The 27,457-nt window shown below is 40.5% G+C and overlaps 1 protein-coding gene across 8 annotated transcripts in view; it reads right to left on the bottom strand.

The window, feature by feature from the left end:
* Window positions 1-321: 321 nt before the first annotated feature.
* The window catches only part of LOC118556053 (PDZ domain-containing protein 2-like), a 106,813-nt gene continuing 79,677 nt past the window's right edge, over window positions 322-27,457 (bottom strand). For all 8 annotated transcript variants that reach the window (XM_036130995.1, XM_036130998.1, XM_036130996.1 and 5 more), the window contains 7 exons: window positions 25,498-25,630; window positions 20,063-20,215; window positions 19,523-19,616; window positions 7,128-7,273; window positions 5,894-6,013; window positions 4,538-4,652; window positions 322-440 (listed from right to left, as the gene is read on the bottom strand). In XM_036130995.1, coding sequence (XP_035986888.1) covers window positions 337-440; window positions 4,538-4,652; window positions 5,894-6,013; window positions 7,128-7,273; window positions 19,523-19,616; window positions 20,063-20,215; window positions 25,498-25,630 — 865 coding nt within the window. In that variant the 3' untranslated portion in view covers window positions 322-336. The remainder of the gene's footprint in view (window positions 441-4,537; window positions 4,653-5,893; window positions 6,014-7,127; window positions 7,274-19,522; window positions 19,617-20,062; window positions 20,216-25,497; window positions 25,631-27,457) is intronic.

Raw genomic sequence — 27,457 nt, forward strand, 5'->3', positions numbered from 1 at the left:
CCCTTTGTCCATGTCATGTCGTGAAGAAAACCAGTTTGATCATTTTTTCTAAGGAGCAATAGACAAAATTTCATTATTTTAGATAGAGAGAACTAAAAAATAGTAATGTGAAGAACTAGAGTTAATATTTCAGATGGGCCATGGTTTGACATCACACTGTATCTCTCTATGTTGTTCTCCAGTCTTGTTTACATAGCTAAGCCGGCTGTGCATGCGTGTATGTGCATGTGAACAGCTGCCACTCAGGGCTTACCCCTTCCTGCCCTAAAATGCTACCATCAGCAGATTAAATGTTATCTTCCTAACAGCATTATAAAGTTATGACTTACTTCATCACTAGGAATGTTCCTCTGAAAGGTGATGCTGTTTTGCTGTGTTTTTTTCCTTTACAAATATGCACATAGGAGGTGTGAGAAGGAAAAGGAGGAGCCAGGGGACAGCTGAAGGGAAGATAGAGAGGTGCAGCTTGTAATACAACTTATCTTGGCCTACAGACAGTGCTCAAGTACCCCACAGTAGTAAAATATTGCTTATTGCTCCGTTAAGATAAGAAAATAAACTCCTTTATTGTTTGGAATTTGGAAAAAAAAATCACAGAGTTACACACTAGATCAGTAATGAAAAAAAACAACAGTTATTCTAATCTGAAGTTAGTTCTAGAGCAGAGAACAGAAAATGAATTTATCAAGGCTAAAATAAAAGTAAAAAATATCAACCAGAGTAAGTATTGCATTCCAAAAAGGTTAATAATAAAACAACTGGACTTCTATTCAGAAGCTGAAGACGTTTCGATTCCCATCTAGGAAGCTTTCTCAATTCAAAATGTCTTCCCTGGTTAAATAGAGGCAGTCCTGCATCCTGAGTTAAGTGTCTGTTCTGTTTAGTGAGACCCTCTGTTTGTTCTTCGTTCAGGCTATTAAATCTAGCTTCTGACCTCTCTTTGTTCAGCAATAGCTCAGTATGAGCTCTCTCTTCCACTGCTGTGAGTAACATTGAATGTTTTGTTGCAAGTACCTCATTGCAGCTCACTGTTATTCCAGGATAAGAGTTTTGTCTTTTTTTGCTAGTTTTGGGCCGACACTTTCAAAATATTTGTTGAATTTGTGAACCGCAAAGGACATATCGTCAATATTTATATTGTTCTTAGTAAAATATTGTGGATAATTAATTTCTTTGGATCCTTTTCTAATAACATTATTTAAAATAATTTATATGTTTTTAATATATCACTTTTATTCTCATCTAATAATTTACTATAATATTCCTTTTTTGATGCCCTTTTCTGCCTTTTAGTTCCATACTTATGTTCAAGAGGAACAAAATTAATATTTTTTGCACAAAGCCAAAGGTTCCTTAAGACGTGCACTTCTGAGGCTCAGGCTAAACTTTGAAAACATGATCGTGCCGGAGCGAAGATTACACGAGAGCTTCAGTATGCTGTGACAAGACTTTCATTTTCAGATAGTAATTAATATACCTGAACACTGATGCTGGGAGAAGATTTCCTATTCACTCAGCCACCTCCATTTTTTGCAGGAGCAGTGGCAGTGTGCCATCTCATCTCACATCTCATTACATGTGGAAGATCAAGAAGGTTGTTAAATAGAAGCCTGGGTTCTGTCTGAGGTTATAGAAAAATGTCTAGCAGGATTTAATAAAGTTTAAAATATGAATATTTGACTTCTTGGCTTATTTTTTATACCATCCACATATCTGAAACCTTGTGAAATTTCTTACTGAAACATCTTCTGTCCAGGGGCTTTTCTAACTGCTCAATAAAATGTTTCCTTGTCAAAGTTGTTGACATAGAAGATCTTTGTCATGATATTGGCACTAGTGCTCGTCTGATTCACCATCTGACACACCTGTGCAGCTCCACCCCATTGCCATCAGCCTTCACCTGCACCTCTGCCTATATAACCATCTCTCAGACCAGTCACTTGTGCCAGATTATTACGAGCCACCGGTGAGTCTAATCCAGCGTTTTCTGTATCCTGCCTGCGTGCCTGTTGCCTGACCTGTTTCTGCCTCCTGATTCTCTGAGCCTGCCTAACCCCTGTCGGTCCTGATTATCTGTGCTACCCGGATCCTGACCTGTTTCTGTGCCCTGACTCTGCCCCAGGATTCTGCTTTGGATTTTCCCTGGATCTCAGATTACCTGGCTCTGACCCGGGACCTGCTCTCAGATTTCCGACTCTGGTTATTCCCCTTGATCATCCTGCCTCATCATGTTTCTGTGCCTGTCTTTTGACCACCAAGCTCCTGCCACTCCCAGGAGTAAAACCCTGAGAACTTCCCTGACCGGACTCCGGTTCGCATTAGGGCATCACCAGCAACATACCCAACCAACAGGAGCCAGCACTCACCATCCCAGCCTGCTCCTGGATTGTGAGAAGGTTAGTGACCATAAATAATTCAGTGACTGTTTCACCCCGCAAAGTCTCCGCTTCCAGTGGTTCCTGTCCCTGACCCTGGTGATTCACCTGCGACCTGCAGCAGTTTATTCCACAAACACATTCTGATCTTGTCTGGCTGAATTCTGGGTCCCCTGTTTCTGGTCATTAGAATCTTATAAGAGAAACTCCACTTTGAATCCTTTTTCTTTCCAAACAAGTAACCAGTTCCCTAGACGATCCTGATGAATCCAATCAATTACTTCAACTACAGGCATGTCTTGATGACATCAAAAGCTGGATGACTTTAACTTTCCTGATTTTAAATTCTGACATGACAGAAGTTGTCATCTTTGGACCAGAGTCCTCAAAAAATAAACTTTTTAATCAATCACCTAATCTGGGTTGCATTAAATTGGCCTATGGGAATAAGGTAAAAAAAACAAAACAACCCATGCTGTTATTTTCGACCAACACATGTCATTTAAATCCCATATTAGTAGGTCGGTCAGTCGGTCGAGGCAGATGACCGTTCATACTGAGCCCGGTTCTGCTGGAGGTTTTTCCGTCCCGCTAATGGGTGGTTTTTCTTTCCACTGTCGCTTCATGCTTGCTCGGTATGAGGGATTGCTGCAAAGCCATGGACAATGCAGACGACTCTCCCTGTAGCTCTACGCTTCTTCAGGAGTGAATGCTGCTTGTCGGGACTTTGATGCAATCAACTGGTTCCCTTATATAGGACATTTTTGACCAATCTGTATAATCTGACTGATTTTGACTTTGTAAAGTGCCTCGAGATGACATGTTTCATGAATTGGCGCTATATAAATAAAATTGAATTGAATTGAATATTAAACAGGTTCCCAGAGTTTCCTTTTTTCACCTCTGGAATATCGCCAAAATTAGAAACATTCTGTCCAGGGGTGATGCTGAAAAACTAGTCCATGCATTTGTTACTTCAAGGCTGGACTATTGTAATTCTTTACTATCAGGAAGTCCACAAAATGCAGTTTAAAGGCCAACAGCTGATCCAAAATGCTGCAGCAAGAGTTCTGATGAAAATCAACAAGAGGGATCATATTTCTCCAATTTTAGCTTCCCTTCATTGGCTTCCTGTTAAATCAAGAATAGAATTTAAAATTCTTCTTCTAACGTATAAAGCCCTTAATAATCAAGCTCCATCATATATCAGAGCTCTGATTACCCCGTATGTTCCTAACAGAGCACTTCGCTCTCAGACTGCAGGTCTGCTGGTGGTTCCTAGAGTCTCTAAAAGTAGAATGGGAGGCAGATCCTTTAGCTATCAGGCTCCTCTCCTGTGGAACCAACTCCCAATTCTGGTCCATGGGGCAGACACCCCATCTACATTTAAGACTAATCTTAAAACTTTCCTTTTTGACAAAGCTTATAGTTAGAGTGGCTCATGTTACCCTGAGCTACCTCTATAGTTATGCTGCTATAGGCTTAGGCTGCTGGAGGACATCAGGGTCTATTTCTCTCACTCTTCTGAGTTCTCCTAATGCTCTCCAGATTGCATTGTCTGCTGTAATTTCAACTTAACTTTTTGTTCTCTCTTTTTCTTCTTCATAGTAGGTACACCTGATCTGGTGTTCTGTTAGCTGTGACACAATCCAGGGGAGGCAGATCATCTGTCGCTTCATGCATGCTCAGTATGAGGGATTGATGCAAAGCCATGGACAATGCAGATGACTGGCCACTGTGGCTCTACGCTTTCATGAAGAGTGAATGTTGTTTGTCAGGACTTGACACAATCTGCTGGGTCTCCTTAGCTAGGAAACTTTTTGAGCAATCTGCATGATTGGATTGAATTTGAATTTGTAAAGTGTCTTGAGATGACATGTGTTGTGATTTGGATCTATATAAATAAAATCACATTTGGGACCACATTTGGTTTAACATGAGCATGAGTACACATGAGTTACATGCTTATGTTAAACTAAACATACTGTCAATATTGGCAGTATTATGTCTTACTGTTGTGAAAGATGAAAGCTCTGATGCTTTGACATCAATTAAAATATGAGCACTGTATCTATTTTGTAACTTTCTACTATAATGCTGTGTTACATAGTCAAAGGTTTTGTGAATATATAGCTATCCAGAGAATGAACAGGAATGGTTACCCTCTTTCAGTCGCCCGTCAGCTGCTGCAGCTCCATGAGGAAAAATAGTTTTCACAAAAATGCCCATCTGTCCACGCGCTGAGTCCTGTCCACCAACAATACTGAACCCAAGGCCCTGTAGAAGTAACATCACAGTGAATGGCGAAAAGGAATTCTGCATTCATACACTAACTGACTCTCACCTCCCTGCACAATCACTTGACCTGACGTTGCACTTCACACCACAGTTGTTGGTCCCATAATCACATTCCACATTTGCAGGTACATTTTTTGCTATGCAACCTATCTGTCTGAGGCTCTGTTCTCCACCACCCCATGTTGGTCCTTAGAAACTCCTCTGTGCTTTGTCACATGTTTGGATTAAAACAAACAAAAAAGCTAATTAACATATCCAACATTTTGTTTTCTCTGGTAGCGATGTATTTGGTGTTCATGTCAGAGGTTTTTAGTACACATTGTTTTTTTTTCTCAGGAAGAAAAAGTTAATTTCCTCTCAAAGCCCATTTAATGTCAGGAAGAGCAAACTAGCCAGCAGCTAAAACATACTGACTATGTGTCACGGGAAGTTGAAATCCCAAATACCCCCAATCGCTCCTTATGAAAGGGGAGACATTTTCAGACAGAATCAGGGAAAAATCCATTAACATTGCGATAGTAAAAAACTATTATACTGGAGCATGAGAATTTAAATAAATCCATTAGTTAAGAACCACAACCTAAAACAGCGCATTACAAAGATAAAAACCTTTATCTTAACGGTCTGTTGAAAAAAATAATTTATTCTGTCACAAAACTACACAATATTAATGCAGGTGACACTATCCATGTCCTCAAAGAAGAATACTGTCAAATCTCTGGGGTCCCTGTATGCTAAATAAAACTGTTCTGCACGATTAAAGATTTGTGTGATCTGTTTCTGGTGCTGCTAAGACATTCACACTTAATGCTTGAAGCTAATCAGCTTCAGCAGAACATGCATTACAGTGTATTTCACTGTAATTTTAGTTATGAATAAATATCACTAAAATTAGTGATATCCAGCGACCTCCTCATGTAATAAAAACAAGCACAATGCACTAAACAAGAGGTAAAGGTGGGGATCAAGCCTCCGATCTTCCAATTTGAATATCGCTCTAAAACTAATCCCTAAGTGATCCCCAGCTAGGAGTGGGGTTTCAGGTACATGCACAATATAATCCCTGATTAAGCAGCAGCACATCTTCAATGTGACTGTATGTATTACAAAAGAAAACACGCAATATGAAAAAGACTACACTTGTAATCAGACTGCTACAAGGCTCACCTACAGAGCCTTTTAGCTTTAGATATGCATATGTGTCAGAGGATGGCACTCACCTTCCCCTGGCCTTTCATCAGGACTATGCAGGAGATAATGGATGGCTGTGCCAGTCGCCATGGAGACTCTACTTGAATGGTACTCAGGGAGCGGGCGGATTTCTTAATTATCTGATATTCCTAGAAAGGAGATGGATACACAGAAAAGACAACTTTCAGATGAATTAGTATTTATCTTTTTGTTCATACAGTAACAACCCTTTTCTGTTCTCAGAGTCAGGTGTTCTAATCAGTCTCTCTTCTACATTAGAGGCTTCTCTCTACCATTTGCTGTTAATTGTTAGATCAGGATGCTGTATCTATATATCGGAAACATTAACATCACTTTGTTAAACTTTTTAGTGCCTTTAAAGGCAATGCAGTGTTTATGTCAGAACCAAATGATCTCCCAGACTGTCCGATCTAAAGAAAAAATGTGTTGCTCAACAGGATCTGATGCCAATATCCTTGTTGAAGATGGGGTGAAATAACTTTCCTTAGAAATTTTTCCTATTACCTATTTGGTGGGACTTGGTAGTGTATAAATTAATTCAGCTGAATTGAATTACCAAATATGTCTAAAAAGCCATAGTGTAGGGATCCTGGAGCCTCATATATGAAGCGCGCCTACCAACAAAAAACAATTGGGGGTGGGGGGCAGCCTTGGGTGGTTCCGTGTCTGGCTCCGGCTCCCTGTTTCGGTTCCTGACAATTCTTGATACTGATTCTGTCGGCAGCAGGTTCAATGAGTTCTGAAGCCCATCCAAATACACCGAAATATAACTCAATTCAGTTGCATGAATTTGAGCTTTTATGGTTTAAAAGCTTGTGTTCACAGATCCTGCTGACCTGACGTAACTAATGATGACTATCTGACAATACCGTTGCCATGGTAATCTGGACATGTGATGAGTGCCTTCCAGGTATTTATACTGATTTGCCTATGGTTTTAGGGACGGGGACAGGGTGGCCTGGGATACACATGAACCGCTGCATAATTCCCGCAAATCTGGATGTATCACGGCAACACGTGCGGTGACCCATCTATGCACGGTTTCGTACATCTGAATATTTTTGTGTGCTTCAAGTTTCAGGATTTCTCCCTATGATCAACTTTTAGTTTGAAAGCTGTTCACCCTTTCATACATGAGGCCCCCGGTCTTTATAAGCAGACCACAACTTATGAAGAAATGGAGTGCATCTCATATGCTCACCCTAACATTTTGGTTGCATGTTATATAAGAAACTTAGTGACCTGTCTCACTCCAGCGTTATCTAGCTGCTGAGGTAAGGAGTGTTTGCGTTGGCCAGGCGGAGGTTTCTCTGCCACCTCGCCACCACTTATGCTGTTCTCCACAAACAGCTCATCGTCCTCCCCTACTGATTCCAGCCGACTGCCACCTGAGGAAGAGTAAATACATTATTTTTTGTACAGAAATAAATTTACTTTACTTTCATTTCCAAACAAACAGTGATAGATTGTGTTGTGCAATTATACACTGTTTAAAGTTATTTAATGTTTCATAAATAACTCTCTGTCTGTTAAGTATTGTCTGGTGATGATCAGCTCTTAAGCTGATATCAAGACAACGGTTGAAAGGGATGAATTCGAGTACTAGCGATCTTTTAACAGCAAAACCTGCACACACATAGAATAAAGGAGTGACAACTTCTTTTCAAGTTCAAGAATTTAATAACAGAAATAAAATGAACATCCAGAGAACATCACTATGTAATGCTGTTTACCTGAATTAACACAATATTTCGATTAACAAATCCTCTCTACTAGGCTAGTGAAACTTAACTAAACTACTAAGCAAAATGAAGATAAAAAGAAGCTAAGCTAAGGAACTATTTACATGCAAAACAAACAAAAGACAAAAGTGGTTGATCATAATCAGATTAATTCAGTGAATCCTTGTTCAATTCAATTCAATTCAATTTTATTTATATAGCGCCAAATCATGAAACATGTCATCTCAAGGCACTTTACAAAGTCAAGTTCAATCATATTATACAGATTGGGTCAGATTATACAGATTGGTCAAAAATGTCCTATATAAGGAAACCAGTTGATTGCTTCAAAGTCCCGACAAGCAGCATTCACTCCTGGAGAACCGTAGAGCCACAGGGAGAGTCGTCTGCATTGTACATGGCTTTGCTGCAATCCCTCATACTGAGCAAGCATGAAGCGACAGTGGGAAGAAAAACCACCCATTAGCGGGAAGGAAAAACCTCTGGCAGAACCGGGCTCAGTATGAACGGTCATCTGCCTCGACCGACTGGGGTTACAGAAGACAGAGCAGAGACACAACAAGAGAGACAAAAAATCACAGAAGCACACATTGATCCAGTAATCTATTCTACATTAGATGGTAGTAGCGGGTGAGCCGTCTTCTCTGGATGATGTCACAGTTAACAGAACGCCAGACCAGGTGTACCTACTATGAAGAGAAAAGAGAGAGAACAGAAAGTTAAAGCAGATCTGATTTCAAAAGCATGGAATGGAGCTAAAAACATTTGTCACGTGTTTCAGTCCATTCACAATGCAAAGCCCAAGTCAAACAAAACATTATTTGTTGAAATAATATTCTGAGGACCGTTTTGTCCTGTAAAATCATTTAAATCAGAATCGTTTGCCTTTGTTTATGCGGTTCTACCTCCGGCTACTAGGGGTCGCTACAGCGATCGTCGCTAACCTGGTTAAAATCTATAGTTATCAAAATTATCTTGAAAACCGGCATTAATATACCATGTTGATGCGGGAATAAGGCTCATAACACCATCGGAGGATGGCGGGGCAGAACAGTTACGCTTTATGCTTTAAAACGGACTCCTTTTGAAAGGTCCGAAACCGGATGTTAGCAAGGCTAATATCCTGTTGACTAGCGGACGCTCTGCGTTAACAAATGAAAGCTTTTGCTTTAATTTTAGTCATATTGAGTGGCTGGATAACATAAACATTAATGTCCCATCAACGGATGAAACCCTTGTGGAGGTAACCTTTCTGGTAAAACTTTAAAACGCACTCGACAGTGACATGGTACCAAATGCTAGCAATGCTATATTGCTAGGCTTTGTTCAAAACGCCAGGTATACACGGTTCACAAGACATTTCCCAATAAACCTTTTTAACTTCACCCTCAGACCGCTGCCCAAACCTCTGTCCTTTGTTTCGTGTCAGTCCTGTCCAGTTTTAGCCATTCACGGGAGGAGCGTTGAAGGAGGGAAGTTCTTGGCTAGCGCTAGCGGGCTAGCACTTGGCTATTGGCAGGCTAGCGTTAGCCTTGCAGCAGCATGTGGCTAACGGCGTGGTCGGGTCGGAGGCCTGGTGTGAGCACGTTCTCTGAACCAGCTGCAGTCCGATTTGAGCAGGGTTTTTCCTCAGAATTCCACCGCTTTCCGCCCCACCTGGGTTCGCTTTCCTGTACAGGCTGAGGAAAAATACACAAAGCTGTTTCGCATGCAGGATCTTTGCTCCTGCATCTGGTGGTGGGGTTAAGACAGCAACTTAGCTCTGTTTTTGCCCGGACATGTTCCCCAGGCGATGAGAGACCTCTCCAGGTGCTGGATGTGCATCTAGCAGACTCTGGATCAAGCTTGGCTGGTCCAGGCAATCTCCCTCAGCTGTTGGCTTGTGTGCCGGTGAGGACCAACCAGGCCCTCATGGTCTGGCCTTCTTTGTCTGCTCTCAGAGAGCTGTAGTGGAGTTGAACAGGTCTACAGAAGAATGCTGAAGTGACGAGCTCTTTGTCTGTGCTGTGACTTATCTGTTAGGAGGGTTCACAGCCGACCTCCTGCTCGGAAAAAGGGCCGTCCAAGCCTTAAGAGTCTCATGTTTGCAGCCAGAGTGGAATTCCTTTGTTAAACTCTTCCACTGTTCAGAATCCAATCCGAGATCAATTATTTATCATGGCATATTATGGCATAACAATTGCAATGATATCCAATCAACTCTCTGTTGGGTTTGTACACTATGGCTGGTTTACTGGAAATGTCAACGATACAAAACCAGCAAAGGGGCCTCCAGTTCTTAGGGTTGGACAATATCAGATTAGGCTGGGGTGGGTAACTGGTCCTCCAAGGCTGATGTTCTGTATGTTTTAGATTCCTCATTGCTTAGTCATTCTTGATTTAAAATAATGCTTAGTCATCAGATTTCAGCAGAACATGGTGACAGGTTAAGTAGATCATTCATCATGTGAAATGGCGTATTTTGCGGCAGAATGTATGTACAACTTGCAGGACACTAGCCCACGAGTATATGAGTGCACCCTGCATTAAAGTCTACCACAGAATCTAATCTTGTCATGTTTTGGAGACTGTAGCCGAACACACAACACACAGAGTTCAGTTTAAAGAGAGTTTATGATGAATAGTGGAGGATGGTGACCAGAGTTCAGACCAGGCTGGAGCAGGAAGCTGTTAGTGGCTGGAGCTGGCAAGCAGGACGGAGCCAGAGCACGGAGGTAGCAAGACCAGCAGTGCGGCAGAGTGGAGACTTGGGAACCAGCAGCAAGACCAGCAGCACGACTGGGAGACTACTTGCAGGATCAAAGTGAGATCAGGACCAGAACCACAGCAGGCAGGCGGAGATGAAGGGACTTCGGACTGGATGAGGTGAGCAGCAAAGAGCAGTAGTGAGCGGAAGAAGCAGAAGTAACAGAACGAACCGACAGGGGAGGACTGAATGCAGGGAGCTTAAATATGGAGGCTGACAGGTGTGCTCAGTGCTGGCTGATTAGTGACTGACAGGTGTACTTGATTACTGAACTGTGGGACCGGAGCTGTATGGAAGGTGAAAAAGTGTCCTGAATATGTGCATTGTGCAGCAGACAAAGCTGCACCATGACAATTCTCATTTTGAAGTATCAGAACCTTTAGCCTTTCATTTAAGAATGAATGATGAGAAGAACCACATTCTTCTTCTTCTTTTTCTTGATTTTATTGGCGGTTGGCAACAAACTTTAAGCAGCATTACCGCCACCTACTGGTATGGAGTGTGGTTCGAAATGGACTATCAACTTATATAAGTATTTGTATCTTCCTACTCCTACCTTTAATATATAATTTAACTAAATGAATTTCCTATTTATATATACCTACATACTCTCATCCATTTTTATATATATCTTTATAATCCACCCCCCTAGATCATGCACCCATTCACACACACACCTATTTTAATGAAGAACCACATTCTTCCAAAGTAGTGACTGTTTTTCATCAAACCTTGATGTTTTCTTAACTATTTCTATAAGGAACAAAGGAGGGCATAAAACTTTTAGAAAAAGTCAAACTTTAAATTTTGGCAACACACATTGTGTGTTTTTATGTTTTGCTCAAAGGAAAGAGTGGTAGTGGTGTTAGTTTACTACAGGAGGATGCTTGGATCAGGTGCAGAGCAGTTAGAGACACCTTTCAGCCAGTGGTGTCAGATTCATTATTAAGGTCGGGTTGGGATGTTTCATTAATCTATATCAGTAGGCACCTTTACTGTAAAGGCTCACATGTTCATTTTTGTCACACATGTTTACGTGTAGCCTTTTAATCGTCAAAAGAAGTCGAAAAGTAACTTACAAAAATAATCTTTTTTGAAATTGAAATTATGTAACAAACCGCAGAGCTCAGGAATATAAGGTGCTCCTTTTTGCACAGAAATCAGTGCAAAGGTATTTCTCTGTGTTTATCAGTGGTAAAATGCGTTATTAGTTAAATGAATCGCTTCTCTCTGTGTCTCTTCTCACCTGCCATTGTTATCCAGGTCAGTTATGAAGAATGGTGGACATTAATAAAAGCCACTAATATATAAATACTGACCATGACAAGAGTAAATAATCTTCACTGGTGAAAGGACACAATTTGCCGCTGCGGTGCAAAACCAAACTGGCCCCGGTCTACTAACACGGGAGGAGGGTGAGTAAAGAAAACCATTGAGGGCGCCTGCAGCTGTACGGCTGTTACAGATCATGTGTAGCCTACCTGACTTTGCTTTGATTTAAAGAAACAAAGTCTTAGCATAATTATTTGACTTTTTATTTATTTTTTCCCTTTATTATGACCAAAACTGTGAAGAAAAAATATATGTAGAAGCCTTTTGTGGCAAAATCGACATACATCTTTACTAACATTTTCTTGCATCTTTATCTGCCTGCTGACGCTTTTCCATGAACTTACTGACACTGTGAGGTGAAGCTAAAAATGAATGAAGAACATGGACTTTTAAGCAGGTTGAAACATTTGCCAAAAAGAGTACAAATTAAGCGAATGTTGTAGCTTCATCTCCTCTAATAGATTTCATAGACAACTAGAAAAATTTGCATTTCCTGCGAAAATGCACTGTGAATGCAGATAGCTGAATGATTAAGCAAAAGATGCAGAAGATCTTTGAAGAAGAGAAAAAATAGCTGAAAAGCATTGAAGAAGTTGAAAAAGTTGAAGTTGAAAGAGTTGAAGAATTTGAACATGAAAGAACAATAGCTGGCGTTTCTAGCTGAAAGTAGGCTGAAGCAGTAAGCTGTCAAAAAGCAGCTGAAATGAGCGGAATTTTAGTGAATTACATTCATTTCCTATGGGAGAAAAAAAGCTGAAAATTTGCAGAAAAAGCTGAATATTTTAAAAAGTTGAAGAGTTAAAAGTACAAAAAGACATAGCCATCCATTCCAGAAGAAGCTGAATAGTTTAAAAGTTGAATGGTTGAAATCGGAGAAAAATTGTAGGAGGAGAAGCGGATCAAACTTTAAACAGTAAAAACGCATTAGGAAGAATAAACACTAAGAAGAAGAAGAAGAAGAAGAATAAAGAACTAGAAAAATTTGCATTTCCTGCGAAAATGCACTGTGAATGCAGATAGCTGAATGATTAAGCAAAAGATGCAGAAGATCTTTGAAGAAGAGAAAAAATAGCTGAAAAGCATTGAACAAGTTGAAAAAGTTGAAGAAGTTGAAAAAGTTGAAGAATTTGAAAGAGTTGAAGAATTTGAACATGAAAGAACAATAGCTGAATTATTAGAAGAAGAAAAAACTGAGGGAAAGGCACCAAACATTTCCTAACTCATTCTAAACATTGAATCGTTTAACAAAGCAGAAGTAGAATTTCAAACTTGAATATACTGTTGCTATATGTGGGCCTGCATTTCTAGGGAGTATAAGGGGTTTCGCCCCCATTGAAAAGCATTGGATGTTTGACACCTCCTAACTTGGAGATGCTTTACGTGACGAGGCCCAAACTTATTGTGGAGCATTCTGTATAAAGGAGGTACAGACTCTGTAAAGCAGAAGTTTGTCCGAGCTTCCTAGAGCTACTTCCAATTAGCAACATGCTAACCATTAGCCGCTAACATGGTTGTGCTCAGGATCACCGGTTGATTGTACTCTGTCAGTTTGGTCCAAATCCTGTACTGGGAAGTGCCTCAAATAGGGGTGCCAATACTTAATGTCACCAAACATGACCAAAGTTCATGGGTCAGATTGGCCTCCTTTAGCAACTCAGCCTCACCACATCTGGGCCCAGAACTCAATATTTGACCAAAATGGTCAGTAGCGCCATTTCCCACAGGTGGGTGGTGCTGTATTGGCCAATTGGGTCGTGTCTGGGCATCATGCCAGGTCCTGTTGGAAGCAAAGGCCCAATAGGAAAGCATGTGAAATCCAAAATGGGAGAGAAAAATGACACATAGCTGAAAGTCACGTGAAAATTTTAAAATGTCAAGAGGAAGTGACTGTGCGAATTTCAGATTCCTACATTAATCACAGCAACTGCGGTGAGCGTCGAAAGTTGCCATTGTATCTCAATTGATCCTCTCCCTCTGGCCCTCAGAGTTCCGTCGTCATGGAAACTCACTCACACACCTGCAGTGGCCAGTCTACCAAAGTGCAGAGACTTTGCTCACAATAAGTCCCATTGGGTTATAATGGAGAACTTTGCCTCGCACAACGCTCCATATCTCCTGATCCGTAAATGGTAGAGACGTAATCTTTTCTGCGTTTCTTTCTTAACGGATAGGGGAAGAAGACTTGCTATCGGTTTTTGCTGGAAATATTTTAATAAAGGCGTAAAAAATTATGATCTAAAGGACATTTTTAAGAAATTTCCAAAATCCTGTAAAAAACGGTCCCGAACAAATCGCTCTAGCTGAAAAAGTATAAGAGATATCAAAACAATTATTTCACTGTGAGTATCAGCAGGCTTTTGAGGACTATGTTGCTCATTTTTATGTTTGTACAAAAATCGGTGTAGGCACAGCGACGATGTAAAAAAGTGGATCATTTGGGGTGATGGAGGTCCAAAGCGTCTTCAGAATTTTGCAAATTCGCTACTCCCGAACACATTGTTCCTGCGGAAAAACCGTAACAGTTATCCACAAAATTCCTTTTTTGTGAGTGCCAGAAGGGTTGGGACATTCATGTGTGAAAGTCTCATGCCTGTACATCAAACGGTTTAGGAGTAGCGACGATGTGAAAACGTGTGATGTTTTGGATTTTCAGACGTCACTTTTCAAAACCGCTCCATAGGAAATGAATGGGGGAGGTTTCGGGTTTGTGTCGCTCTGTGGTGATTTGCAAAAAATCTATAAATGCTACACCAATGAGGGTTACATTTCCTGATTCCAGACAAAAATTCCTACGTTTTGATGTATAATTTATGTGGATAGGTTGAAAATTGAGCGAGTGAGAAGAAGTTGTTCGGAGATGAAGAATTTGTTGAATTTCTAGAGTGCGCACTCTATAACTGCCTCCTTGACGACCATAGCAACGCATGTTATTTGCTGAATTTCTTGAAAAGCCAAAATTATTTTAAGGAGGTACTATATGAAAATGGTAAAATATATGAAAAAGGTGAAATAGACCATAATAGCTGAAAGATATCACTACATTTTAAAAGTTGAATGACGTTTCTAGCTGAAAGTAGGCTGAAGCAGTAAGCTGTTAAAAAGCAGCTGAAATGAGCGGAATTTTAGTGAATTACATTCATTTCCTATGGGAGAAAAAAAGCTGAAAATTTGCAGAAAAAGCTGAATATTTTAAAAAGTTGAAGAGTTAAAAGTACAAAAAGACATAGCCATCCATTCCAGAAGAAGCTGAATAGTTTAAAAGTTGAATGGTTGAAATCGGAGAAAAATTGTAGGAGGAGAAGCGAATCAAACTTTAAACAGTAAAAACGCATTAGGAAGAATAAACACTAAGAAGAAGAAGAAGAAGAAGAAGAATAAAGAACTAGAAAATTTGCATTTCCTGCGAAAATGCACTGTGAATGCAGGTAGCTGAATGATTAAGCAAAAGATGCAGAAGATCTTTGAAGAAGAGAAAAAATAGCTGAAAAGCATTGAAGAAGTTGAAAAAGTTGAAGAAGTTGAAAAAGTTGAAGAATTTGAAAGAGTTGAAGAATTTGAACATGAAAGAACAATAGCTGAATGATTAGAAGAAGAAAAAACTGAGGGAAAGGCACCAAACATTTCCTAACTCATTCTAAACACTGAATCGTTTAACAAAGCATAAGTAGAATTTCAAACATGAATATACTGTAGCCATATGTGGGCCTGCATTTCTAGGGAGTATAAGGGGTTTCGCCCCCATTGAAAAGCATTGGATGTTTGACACCTCCTAACTTGGAGATGCTTTACGTGCCGAGGCCCAAACTTATTGTGGAGCATTCTGTATAAAGGAGGTACAGACTCTGTAAAGCAGAAGTTTGTCCGAGCTTCCTAGAGCTACTTCCAATTAGCAACATGCTAACCATTAGCCGCTAACATGGTTGTGCTCAGGATCACCGGGTGATTGTACTCTGTGAGTTTGGTCCAAATCCTGTACTGGGAAGTGCCTCAAATAGGGGTGCCAATACTTAATGTCGCCAAACGTGACCAAAGTTCATGGGTCAGATTGGCCTCCTTTAGCAACTCAGCCTCACCACATCTGGGCCCAGAACTCAACATTTGACCAAAATGGTCAGTAGCGCCATTTCCCACAGGTGGGTGGTGCTGTATTGGCCAATTGGGTCGTGTCTGGGCATCATGCCAGGTCCTGTTGGAAGCAAAGACCCAATAGGAAAGCATGTAAAATCCAAAATGGGAGAGAAAAATGACACATAGCTGAAAGTCACGTGAAAATTTTAAAATGTCAAGAGGAAGTGACTGTGCGAATTTCAGATTCCTACATTAATCACAGCAACTGCGGTGAGCGTCGAAAGTTGCCATTCTATCTCAATTGATCCTCTCCCTCTGGCCCTCAGAGTTCCGTCGTCATGGAAACTCACTGACACACCTGCAGCGGGCGAGTCTACCGAAGTGCAGAGACTTTGCTCACAATAAGTCCCATTGGATTATAATGGAGAACTTTGCCCCGAACAACGCTTCATATCTCCTGATCCCTAAATGGTAGAGACGTAATTTTTTCTGCGTTTAGTTCGTAACGGATAGGGGAAGAAGAAAAGCTATCGTTTTTTGCTGGAAAAATTTAATAAAGGCGTAAAAAATTATGATCTAAAGGGGTTTTTTAAGGAATTTCCAAAATCCTCTAAAAACAGTCCCGAACAAATCGCTCTAGCTGAAAAAGTATAGGAGATATCAAATTAATTCTTTCACTGTGAGTATCAGCAGGCTTTTGAGGACTATGTTGCTCATTTTTATGTTTGTACAAAAATCGGTGTAGGCACAGCGACGATGTAAAAAAGTGGATCATTTGGGGTGATGGAGGTCCAAAGCGTCTTCAGGATTTTGCAAATTCGCTACTCCCGAACAAATTGTTCCTGCGGAAAAACCGTAACAGTTATCCACAAAAATCCTTTTTTGTGAGTGCCAGAAGGGTTGGGACATTCATATGTGAAAGTCTCATGCCTGTACATCAAACGGTTTAGGAGTAGCGACGATGCGAAAACGTGTGATGTTTTGGATTTTCAGACGTCATTTTTCAAAACCGCTCCATAGGAAATGAATGGGGGAGGTTTCGGGTTTGTGTCGCTCTGAGGTGATTTGCGAAAAATCTATAAATGCTACACCAATGAGGGTTACATTTCCTGATTCCAGACAAAAATTCCTACGTTTTGATGTATAATTTATGTGGATAGGTTGAAAATTGAGCGAGTGAGAAGAAGTTGTTCGGAGAAGAAGAATTTGTTGAATTTCTAGAGTGCACACTCTATAACTGCCTCCTTGACGACCATAGCAACGCATGTTATTTGCTGAATTTCATGAAAAGGCAAAATTATTTTAAGGAGGTACTATATGAAAATGGTAAAAGATATGAAAAAGCTGAAATAGACCATAATAGCTGAAAGATATCACTACATTTTAAAAGTTGAATGACGTTTCTAGCTGAAAGTAGGCTGAAGCAGTAAGCTGTCAAAAAGCAGCTGAAATGAGCGGAATTTTAGTGAATTACATTCATTTCCTATGGGAGAAAAAAAGCTGAAAATTTGCAGAAAAAGCTGAATATTTTAAAAAGTTGAAGAGTTAAAAGTACAAAAAGACATAGCCATCCATTCCAGAAGAAGCTGAATAGTTTAAAAGTTGAATGGTTGAAATCGGAGAAAAATTGTAGGAGGAGAAGCGAATCAAACTTTAAACAGTAAAAACGCATTAGGAAGAATAAACACTAAGAAGAAGAATAAAGAATAAAGAGAAACAGGATCTCAAGAACTGTGAATGCCTACTGCATTCACAGTAATAAAGAATAAAGAGAAACAGGATCTCAAGAACTGTGAATGCCTACTGCATTCACAGTAATAAAGAGAAACAGGATCTCAAGAACTGTGAATGCCTACTGCATTCACAGTAATTAGAGAAAATCTGTTAAGGGTACCACATCACAGCACTAGAGAACAGCAGTCAGTGTGCAAATATGAGGAAGTTAAAATGTTTGTGCCTTGGAATCTCAGTCCTCCTCCTCACCAGCATTACGCAGACTTATGATCACGCAAATTGGGATTAGGAATTAACCTCGGTGTGTAGGGTTAGGGCTTTTCTTCCTTTTATCGTAATTTGTTAGAAATAGGCTATGTAGGGATGTGTGTTGGTTTGTGAGTGTGTGCATCACGGCGTGCGCACTGGGCCATGGTGTGGATTGATGCACTGTTTCTGTGCGCACTCATATGGCATACTTATTTGGTTGAGGACCTGACCTGCAGGTTTCTGATGCGATGTTGCTCTTTTTGTGCGCCTCGCATATCATGCTGTAGGACTAGTGTTGGTGTGGGTCAGGTGCGGTGATGGTATATGGGCACCCTCCAAATACAATCCTGAAGAGGCCCCAAATTCAAGCAAGGTGGTAAACAACAAAGTTTACTTTAAGGGAAAAAAGAAGGAAATGAACAGAAGAATTTATTCATTTCAGTAACTGATTTCATATTATGGGGAGTGTTGGCCTAGTGGTTATAGCAGTGCGCTTGCGCTCTGAGAAGGATGCAAGTACCTGGTTGGATCCCCACTGCCTGCACATGGGTACCTGAGCAAGACCCTTAACCCCTGATCGCTCCCCAGGCGCTGCACAGCAGCAGCCCACTGCTCCCCAAGGAGACGGGTTAAGATGCAGAAGTGAATTTCTACATTGTGAGATCAGTGATGTTCAATTATTATTATAATAACCATCAAGCGGTTAACAAGCACTGAGTCGCACACATTTCACTAGCATAGTAGAGAGGATTTATTGATTGAAATATAGTGTTATTCAGATAAACAGTATACTATAATGATGTTCTCTGGATGTTCATTTATTTGTGTTAATAAATGGTTGTATTTGAAGAGAAGTTGTCACTCCTTTATTCTATGTGTGTGCAGAGTTTGCTGTTAAAAGATCACCTGTGCTTGAATCATCCCTTTCAACTATTGTCCTGATATCAGCTGTTTGGGCTGATATTCACCAGACAGTACCTTACAGATAGAGAGTTATTTATTAAACATTAAATAACTTAAAACAGTGTGTATTAATAACACAGTTGTTGCTGTTCTGTTGACAAATAAGCCATTTTCTTTTATTTTTATAATAACAAATAATGTCTTTAATAAAACAAAATGTCAAATAGCAGAAGTTGTCCATTAAAATGGTTTTGTGCGTCATGGGTTTCTGGAGAGATTATGTGACCTCTGTTTCTGATTTAGATTGTTCTCAGAAAAAAAATTCAATAACATCGGCAGGCTGCTTCCACAGGTCCTAGTTATATTTTTCTTGTATTATTTTAAAGATGTTCACACGAACATAGAAGCTTGCTATTGTTTTACAGCAGGAGCACCAATTTGCATTGTTTGTTATTTCAACTTTTAACTTTTTGTTCTCAATGTTGTCATTTTTTTCTTCATAGTAGATAAACCCGGTCTGGCGTTCTGTTAGCTGTGTGGGAGGCAGATCATCCACTATTACCATCTAACATAGAAAGAACTCTACAATCAATCAAATCATCCAATCTGGATGATTTGATTGAATTTGACTTTGTGCCTTGAGATGACATGTGTTGTGAATCGGCGCTATATAAACACATTTTAATTCAATTGAATCTGTTGGCAGGCTGGAAAATGCCTCAGTGTCCAATGCAAGGACTAGATTCTGGGGAGAAGGAAAGTCTCTGCACAAAGAGATATAATATGTTTCAGAAATGGACATGGATGGATGGACAGACAGACAGGCAGACATATAGATGGATGGACGGAAAGGTTTTACTTACCTTGGGTGGAAAGCTTCATGGATGTAGGGCTGCAGTGACATCCATCTGACACCTTCCCCTGATTTAACTCCTCCAGGTTCTCCAGGCTGGATAACTGTAATAACATAGAGATTTCCTCTAAATCGTTTCATAACAATGTGTTTTAGATTTGTTCTAATGCTAAATAAACACTATGGTGCTGTTTTGCCCCTGGAACACATCAGGATAGATTAATGGCAAAAACTGAGGTGCTGCTCTAGTAATAAAGTTAATCATAATATAAAATAGAGTCCGATATAATAAACAACAACAGGGTTGTTTTTTTCTTCCACTAGTCCCATTTGATGAGAAGCACCTCTTTGAAGGTTTTCTGAGGGGGAGCATCTTTAAAACGGTTCAACTGCAAACATGTGTTTAGTGCTCCCAGGGCACTAAACACAGTTCTACTAACATCAGTAGTCTGCCAGCTCCCAACTGGCTCACTATCCTTTACACACAGGTTGTTTGCATAATTCTAGTGTTAACAAACTTCCATTCATATGTCCAATGATCTGAGTTTACTTGTGAGGAGTTGTGGAGACCCATGGTGCTGCTGAGGGTCTGGGAAGAGCACGGGGGTGCATCCTGAAACAGGGACGAAGAGGATCTGCAGGTGCTGATAATGTCTGGAAGGCTTGTGGAAGGGAAGTGCTCAAAATCCACTTCCAATTCATCCTGCAGGGACAGGATAACCCATGCATAAATTATACGGCATTTATGTTTATCTTAGGGAGAAAGAAGTTGTGTATTTATGAACAGAAAAACAACCAATACACAATATCCAATGGGTTTGGATATTTTAAAGGCAAAAATAATCAACAGTACCTGCAGCTTTACAGCATGTGTAATACAGCTCATCTATAGTTCAAACTCTTGTGCAGTTGGAAGAGCTACAACATGGTCAAAAATGAATTCTTTCTAATCTGAAGTCTTCGCCTTCTTCATCTGCCATTGGTCGTTTCACATTTTGCCTCTCTCGCAAACAAACCACACTGACAACGCTCTGACAACACAGCCATTTCCTCCCCAGCTTGCATCACACAGGAATAGCGTCTATTGAACTCACCATGGTGGAGATGGATTTTACACAGTGGGTTATGGTGCTATATGTAATGTGGAAAGCCAGAGTTAAAAGAGCAATAGGTAAGCTATTTATTGTAAAATCAACTCATATCCTTCTTATTTGTCCCCCGGGATGGAATAAACATTCCCTTTAAAACAATCGGTCCTCTCCATCAACCACGTCTGAGTCAAGTTTTTCTCCTTTGAAACCTAGAGGTACGGTCCGGAACGACTTCGGTTCACAGTGTAGCCCTGTGTTTACTTCCTGGTTCCTGAGCCAATCACATGAGAGTTCCCAGAGTTCCCAAAACAGAGCCAAATATTTTATAGTTTATTTTGACAAAAGAGCAGAGGGCTACACACAATGGAAGTCAGTAAGAGAATCGGACCAGAAATAGAACAGAATACAACATCATATACGTATCCTGTGTAAGTTTCATTTCACAACAGCAACGGACCGTTTAGAAATGGCAGGCTGTGTGTATGTATTGTCCAGATTTTAATCACTAGTGTCATTGTTACTTATTGTTCCTTCAAAATTTAGGGCTTCGTGCAGATGTTTTTGCCTCAGCCATGACAAGAATGATGATAAGAACTTCAAAGCGCAAAACCGCAAGATTTTCACTGCAGTGAAATCAGTTTTATAGGTTGGATAATGGATATTTACACTGCTGACTCAGCAGAGTGTCCTTTGTGTTAGATGTGAATGCAGGCTGCCTGCTTGTGTGCAGCAGCTCTCTGCCTTCTCCCTCTGCACATGGTGGTTTGATCAGGGGCTGTGAACACATTTTTGAACCAAACACGCTTTAGAGACAAAACTTAATAGCTTTTAGTGTGTGTAACCCAGTGATACTAAACTAATGTCAGATCATTTTGCTAAATTACCATATTTTTCACACCATACGACGCAATGTGCACAGTGAATTAACCTGTCTACGTGTGTCTTTGTCTTCCAAGATGTGTAGTATCACTCCGCCCATTGAAGTTCACTGCTCTCTCCTGAGAGTGAGAGCTATCCGTCTCTTTAGGGAGGACAGTACACTGCCCTGTTTCTAACATTAGGCCAAAATAAACGTAACTTTTATATTGAAATAACTTACTAGGTTTATAGTTGCTAGCACATACTTTGGGCTCTGGCTGTCTAAAGGCTCCCACATAACGGGGCGTACTGTTCCTACACTATTTCCTACATTTCTTGTGGCAAATTCCTACAATTCCCACACTTTCTGCCAGTGGGACGTAGCAGCGGAACGGATGGTAAAATGTGTGATTAGCTAGCTGAGCACCTAGAGCCGTTTCTTTCCAGCAGGCTCCCACCGCACACCCGTCAGTGAGAACAGAGAGGGACTGTGATGCTGCTCGTCCTTGTGACCACCTACTAAGACCAGCTCAGGGTATCAAGGGCGGTGTCACATATAAAACAATTCCATGCAAAAAATTGAGCTCTGCACATACCTGTATGCATGGAGTTTGCACAGAGTCTGCCTTGAGTCCGACTCGAGTACGTGCAGACCTACGCAGAGTGAAGTACGCCCGAGTATGTGGGGGCCTTTATGTTAAAGCACTTCTATTTCAACATTACAGTCAGGCAGTCTTGTAGACTGCTCAGGGGTCCAATCAGTGTACCATAATGCTCAGAACATCCATTGTGCCAAGCGGCTTTGTTGTTTACAGATTTTTTAGCACATTATATCACATAAAATCAGTCAGTAAGCACAATGGTAATGATATATAAGGTGCACCAGATTATAAAGCGCACCTTCAATTTTTGAGAAAAATTAAGGATTTTAATTGCACCTTATAGTCTGAAAAATACGGTATACAGATGAGACGCATTGCTTTATATCTGATCTTTTGGGTCTAAGCCCCTGTGTACAGGAAGAGGGTGAAGGAAGATGGCAGTTGAAAAAATGACAGCCAGTATCGTGTAAAATGAGAGTCTCACTGAGTCAGAGGATCTGACTTAGGTTATTATATCAACAGCCTGCCTCTTTTCTTTTGTGTCCATCACACATGGTTCATGGTTGGTAAATAGTAAAACTATATTTCAGCTTGACCCTTTCCGTTCCATTCAAAAATACTTTATTTATCCCAAAGGGAAGTTAAATTAATGTTTTCACTCTTCAGTTTAACTTTTCCCTGCACTTCCTCCGAGAAAACCTTAGTTGCTTCTCATTTCTCTGCCAGTTAGTGAACAGCAGTCTGTTCACGTCACACTTCAGCCCTACTTTCCTAGCTGCTGAGGAGGTACTATCACCTAGCTCTAGTCGCACTACCTCCTGACCAGCTCTGAAAAAAGCCAGCCTGGTACAAGAAAAACTGTAACTGAAATGTTCGCAAAGCAAGCGGAGCCGAGTCGAGCCGGGTCAAATGGAGCCCGTGGAAATGGGGCTTCTTGCTTAGGGACCCAGATGGCAGTCTGGGGGATTCAAACCAGGAAACTTGTATGCATCCAAGGATACAAGTGCCCTCATAGACATAATATAAGAGTAGACGCGTCGTTGGGCGGGTTCTGCCTATGCTGCGATGCGTCAGAGCGTCCGCCATCTTAAATGTGGCAAATCTGCAGTTACTCAGTCACTTAAACAGCATCAGAGGGACTTTAATCTCTGAATATACTTTGTATTTTTGTAATATTACAAGTTTATTTTCGTATCCCTTTAGCTTCATTCTCCTGACTTTATTCTCGTAAAGAATAAAAATAATCTACCTGGTCCTATTATTCCAGGAGTGAAATAATTCTGCAAACTGTGACTATTCTGGAAATGTTCCTTCTTAATTCTCATAATATGATGTTTTTATCATAACATTATCACTTTTGTGTTTGTTTATTTTTACTTTATTGACCTAGGACTTTTTTTCTCATATTATTAATTTTACCTCTTTAATACTCACCCAAAAAGTCTGTTCCTAAAGGTTCACATGTGACACGGTTTTATGAAATAATGAAGACCACAATGTATAAACAAGTCCTACACAAATTGATCTTTATATTCATAACACATACACACACAAATATATATATATATATATATATATATATATATATATATATATATATATATATATATATATATATATATAGCCTGTGTTACCACTCTGCAGCTTTAGTGTGTCCAGTTTTGCAACATGGTGCAGCCTTAGTTTATAGAAGGCAGATACAAGTAGTGAAATCAGCCAGAATACATTTCCATGCAGCACAGGGATGAGGCATCTTCTCTGATCCACATTCACAACAACAGAACTCAACTTTTTTCTGCCACATACAATATGGCGGTGACGTTGACGTGCAAACCTGCGCCCTATGACGCATCTATGTATATGATGTCTATGGGTGCCCTGATCTAACCACTAAGACAGTAGTTCCCATACTTTTTTAGCCACGCACTCCTTCTGTGTTTCAACCGGGTTGACGCACCCCCAATCTTAAAAAAATAAAATTAAAAAATGCAACAAGCCTTTTTATAGCCATATTAAAGGCAGCATGTCTTAATCATGCTCGAAGGACCAGAACACACATAACAAAAAAGAAAAGAAAAATTATTGCAGTTACAACAACACAACCATCATAACAAAGGTTATGGAAATAAAATTAGAACATAATTTGAATTAAATTGCAATAAAGTTACACACAACATCCACAACAGAATCCTGAGAATTTTCAGCGTGGAGCCAGAGAAAGAAAGAGACGCTCAGATCGGCCACACCTCCACAAGCCTAACGTCTCTGAAGCAGAGACCATCCAGGTGGATTCATGGACTAACTCTGATGGTCTACCTGTGCGTGTTCCCACTTTGTTTAGTCCATGTACCAGCTTCTAAATCTGAGTCTGACTCACAATTTTAAATAGAAAATAGAAACACAAAGAAGTTTAATTTGATTTGTGTCCGATGACGAGAGAGAGAGAGAGAGAGAGAGAGAGAGAGAGAGAGAGAGAGAGAGAGAGAGAGAGAGGAGCGCCAGCCACGATAAAGATGTAATTAATCACTTATTTCCTGATTGTTTCACAGTGGTTACCTTCAGCAGGTAAACACGCCCACAGCAACACACCTCAGCTCCCAGCAGCCCCACCGCCGGTTGCTGGTTTCCCTGTTCTGCTCTGAATATGCGCTAAAACCATATCTTTAAAATGAACTGCACCTGTCTGAATCCCAATGAAAGGTATTACAGCTCTGTGCGTGAACATAGTCGACAAAGCGCGTCTACCACCAATTTTCCCCCAGTGGATGGCCATGACATGCACATCAGTGCTTGTAGCAGTTCAGTCACAGCAGCATGAGCAGCGCTGTTTGTAGGTGTGGCGTGCTCCATAGAGAGACCCAGTCACTCAATTTAATCCTGTAAATAAAACTTCCAGCCCGAATTCAATTGTCCCTCTACTGACTTCTAAATAAATACATTTTCATCTGAATACTGTAACGTTCGTTATGACACCCAAGCACCAGACCGAGGTTTTGCTGCTAACACTTTATTTTAGGATGAACAGAATGGGACAGCTTGTACCCCGCCGGTCCCCTGAACCAAAGACGTTATGATTGATTTTATTTTTTACAAAGGAAATGTTTATTTACACGTCAGTGGGGAAAAAAACTCTGTCAGACAGCCATTCCTTTTGCATCTCGCGCACCCCTAGTGCCCGCTCACGCACTCCCTGGAGTGTGCGCACCACACTTTGGGAATCCCTGCATAAAGACACCACTCCCACATCGAAATTTACAAATTACCAATCTCTCCTAGCCCAAACTGCTTTAACTGACAGCACTTTTCTTTCTTCAAAGTAATGTTATAGTTGTACTGTTGAAATTGACATAATGAGTTGCTGTTTAATGTCCATGCAGTTAGTTAAACAATGTGCATGCGTGTTAGTTTATTTGTGTGAGCAGGCATGCATTTACCCAGCTTGATACCACCAACTGGACGACACCAGTAGTGGAGCGAAGAACAGAAACAGCCTCCTGATGTGTGAGTCCCATTAGAGACTGACCATTCACCATGAGTAATTCATCACCAACGTGAAGACGTCCATCCCTTTAACACACGGACATACATATATTATTACAATCAAATAGTGTAAATCATGCCATTACTATGTAACAGAAACAGTAATTAATTGAGCTAACTCTCCATTGATAATAACTACAAGCTGTAATATGGTGTGCCATTTCTCATTTAATATAAGCTATGCTAAAATAAAGAATGTGACACAATTTGTTGCTTAATAAAGTGTATTATATAAATATTTGTATGTGATAATTATCAAAATGACAAACATCAAATACATTTTCAATAGTTTATATTTTAACAATTATTTATTGTTAAAATATATTTATTTATTATTTATCTACCTTTTTTCACACATTTTAAAGTGTTAATGTCACAGTAATGCTTAATAGCACCAGGGTGTACAACCCTGGTGGATGGAGGTGTTGACTAACCCTCCGACCTTACCGGGTCTGTGGGAAACCAGCAGGAGTACAGTGGAGCAGAGGCAGGGTGGGGACAATAGAGTTGTTCATGAGAGACAATGGCTATAGAAAAGTACCATGATATGCTCCAGGAACGTTGTAGCAGACCTTGTCTAATACACTGTTGTCTGTGGTGGGGAGAGTCACACTACTGCGCAAAAAGATAACTGCGGAGTTAACTTTTTGTTCATCCTATATTGTTCACCATAAGTTCAGAAACTGTTTGCAGACCGATTAGCATCCACTTTATTGGGTTTCCATACCTGTAAGCACGATACCAACGTTCAAGATGCCGTCTACATCACTGTCCTGCCTCTCACTATACAATACACATCTACACAGACTGTATGAGCCACAACTCCAGAGAAACCATTATTAATAGCTATGCAGTTTTCTTCTTACCCTTCTTGTTATGATGCATGCTTAATAATGACGGCTCCCATTGTTCAAAAACAAAGATGCTGGTATCTGGGGGGTTTTCTGTAAGCAGTGCGCTCCTGTGTCCCTAACCCTGGTATTAATAGTGTAACCGAGCTTTCTGGGTTCATCACTGGTACCACATAAGGTGGAAGGAGACTGAACACCACAGAGGAACTCTGAAGGTCTCAGAAAAATAAGGAGTTCTGAATATATTACAACTCTGAGGATTTCTGAAGGCCTAGGAACACGGTGAAGCTCAGATGTCGTAGATCCACTGGAGAACCCCAATGTTCTGAGAACTCTGAGGAGCTCTGGAGACATGGGACTACTGGGCAGCTCTGGGGCGGGCTGCAGACGTGAAGATTTTAACTTTTCTGACTCAACCAATGAAACCTGGCAGAGCCGGGACATTAGCCAATCAGAAAGAGAGTAGGGCGAGTCTATGCAAAGCAGACATCTGCCAATATCAGGTTTGTCGGTGTTCAATCATTTTAACTTTTGGAAGAACATCTCTGCCACAGATGCCATGAATGAAAGTAGCGGTGGTCAAAGGTTTTCTTTGGATTTATGCAAACAGCAAGTCAGAAAGTTCAGAGGATTGAACATCTGACAACTTCCTCAGTAAGCGTGTCTATCACTGTTGGTCCCTCTTGTAAAAAAATTGTAGAATCAAGAGGTGAGTGGACTGTGAAACCGTTTGTCAAAAGTATGAAGGAAGAACTTGTTTGATGCTGCAAATATGAAAGTAAGTCAAGCAGATGATGTTCTGGATGTGGAAAGTGAACGAGAGGATGGAGAGGTCTGTCCAGGAAGGTGCCAAGGCTCTGAAGCTGAAAGGTGGGAGATATACAGGAATTGTCAATGCATATATTAAAACTTCCAGATTTTGTTAAAGTCGACTTTGCAAAATAAGCAAGTGTGGTGCGTAATGTGACATGATGTCCACGGCCCTGAGAATATATGGGCTGAG

This window comes from Fundulus heteroclitus, unplaced genomic scaffold (assembly GCF_011125445.2).
Source record: "Fundulus heteroclitus isolate FHET01 unplaced genomic scaffold, MU-UCD_Fhet_4.1 scaffold_40, whole genome shotgun sequence".
NCBI lineage: Eukaryota > Metazoa > Chordata > Actinopteri > Cyprinodontiformes > Fundulidae > Fundulus > Fundulus heteroclitus.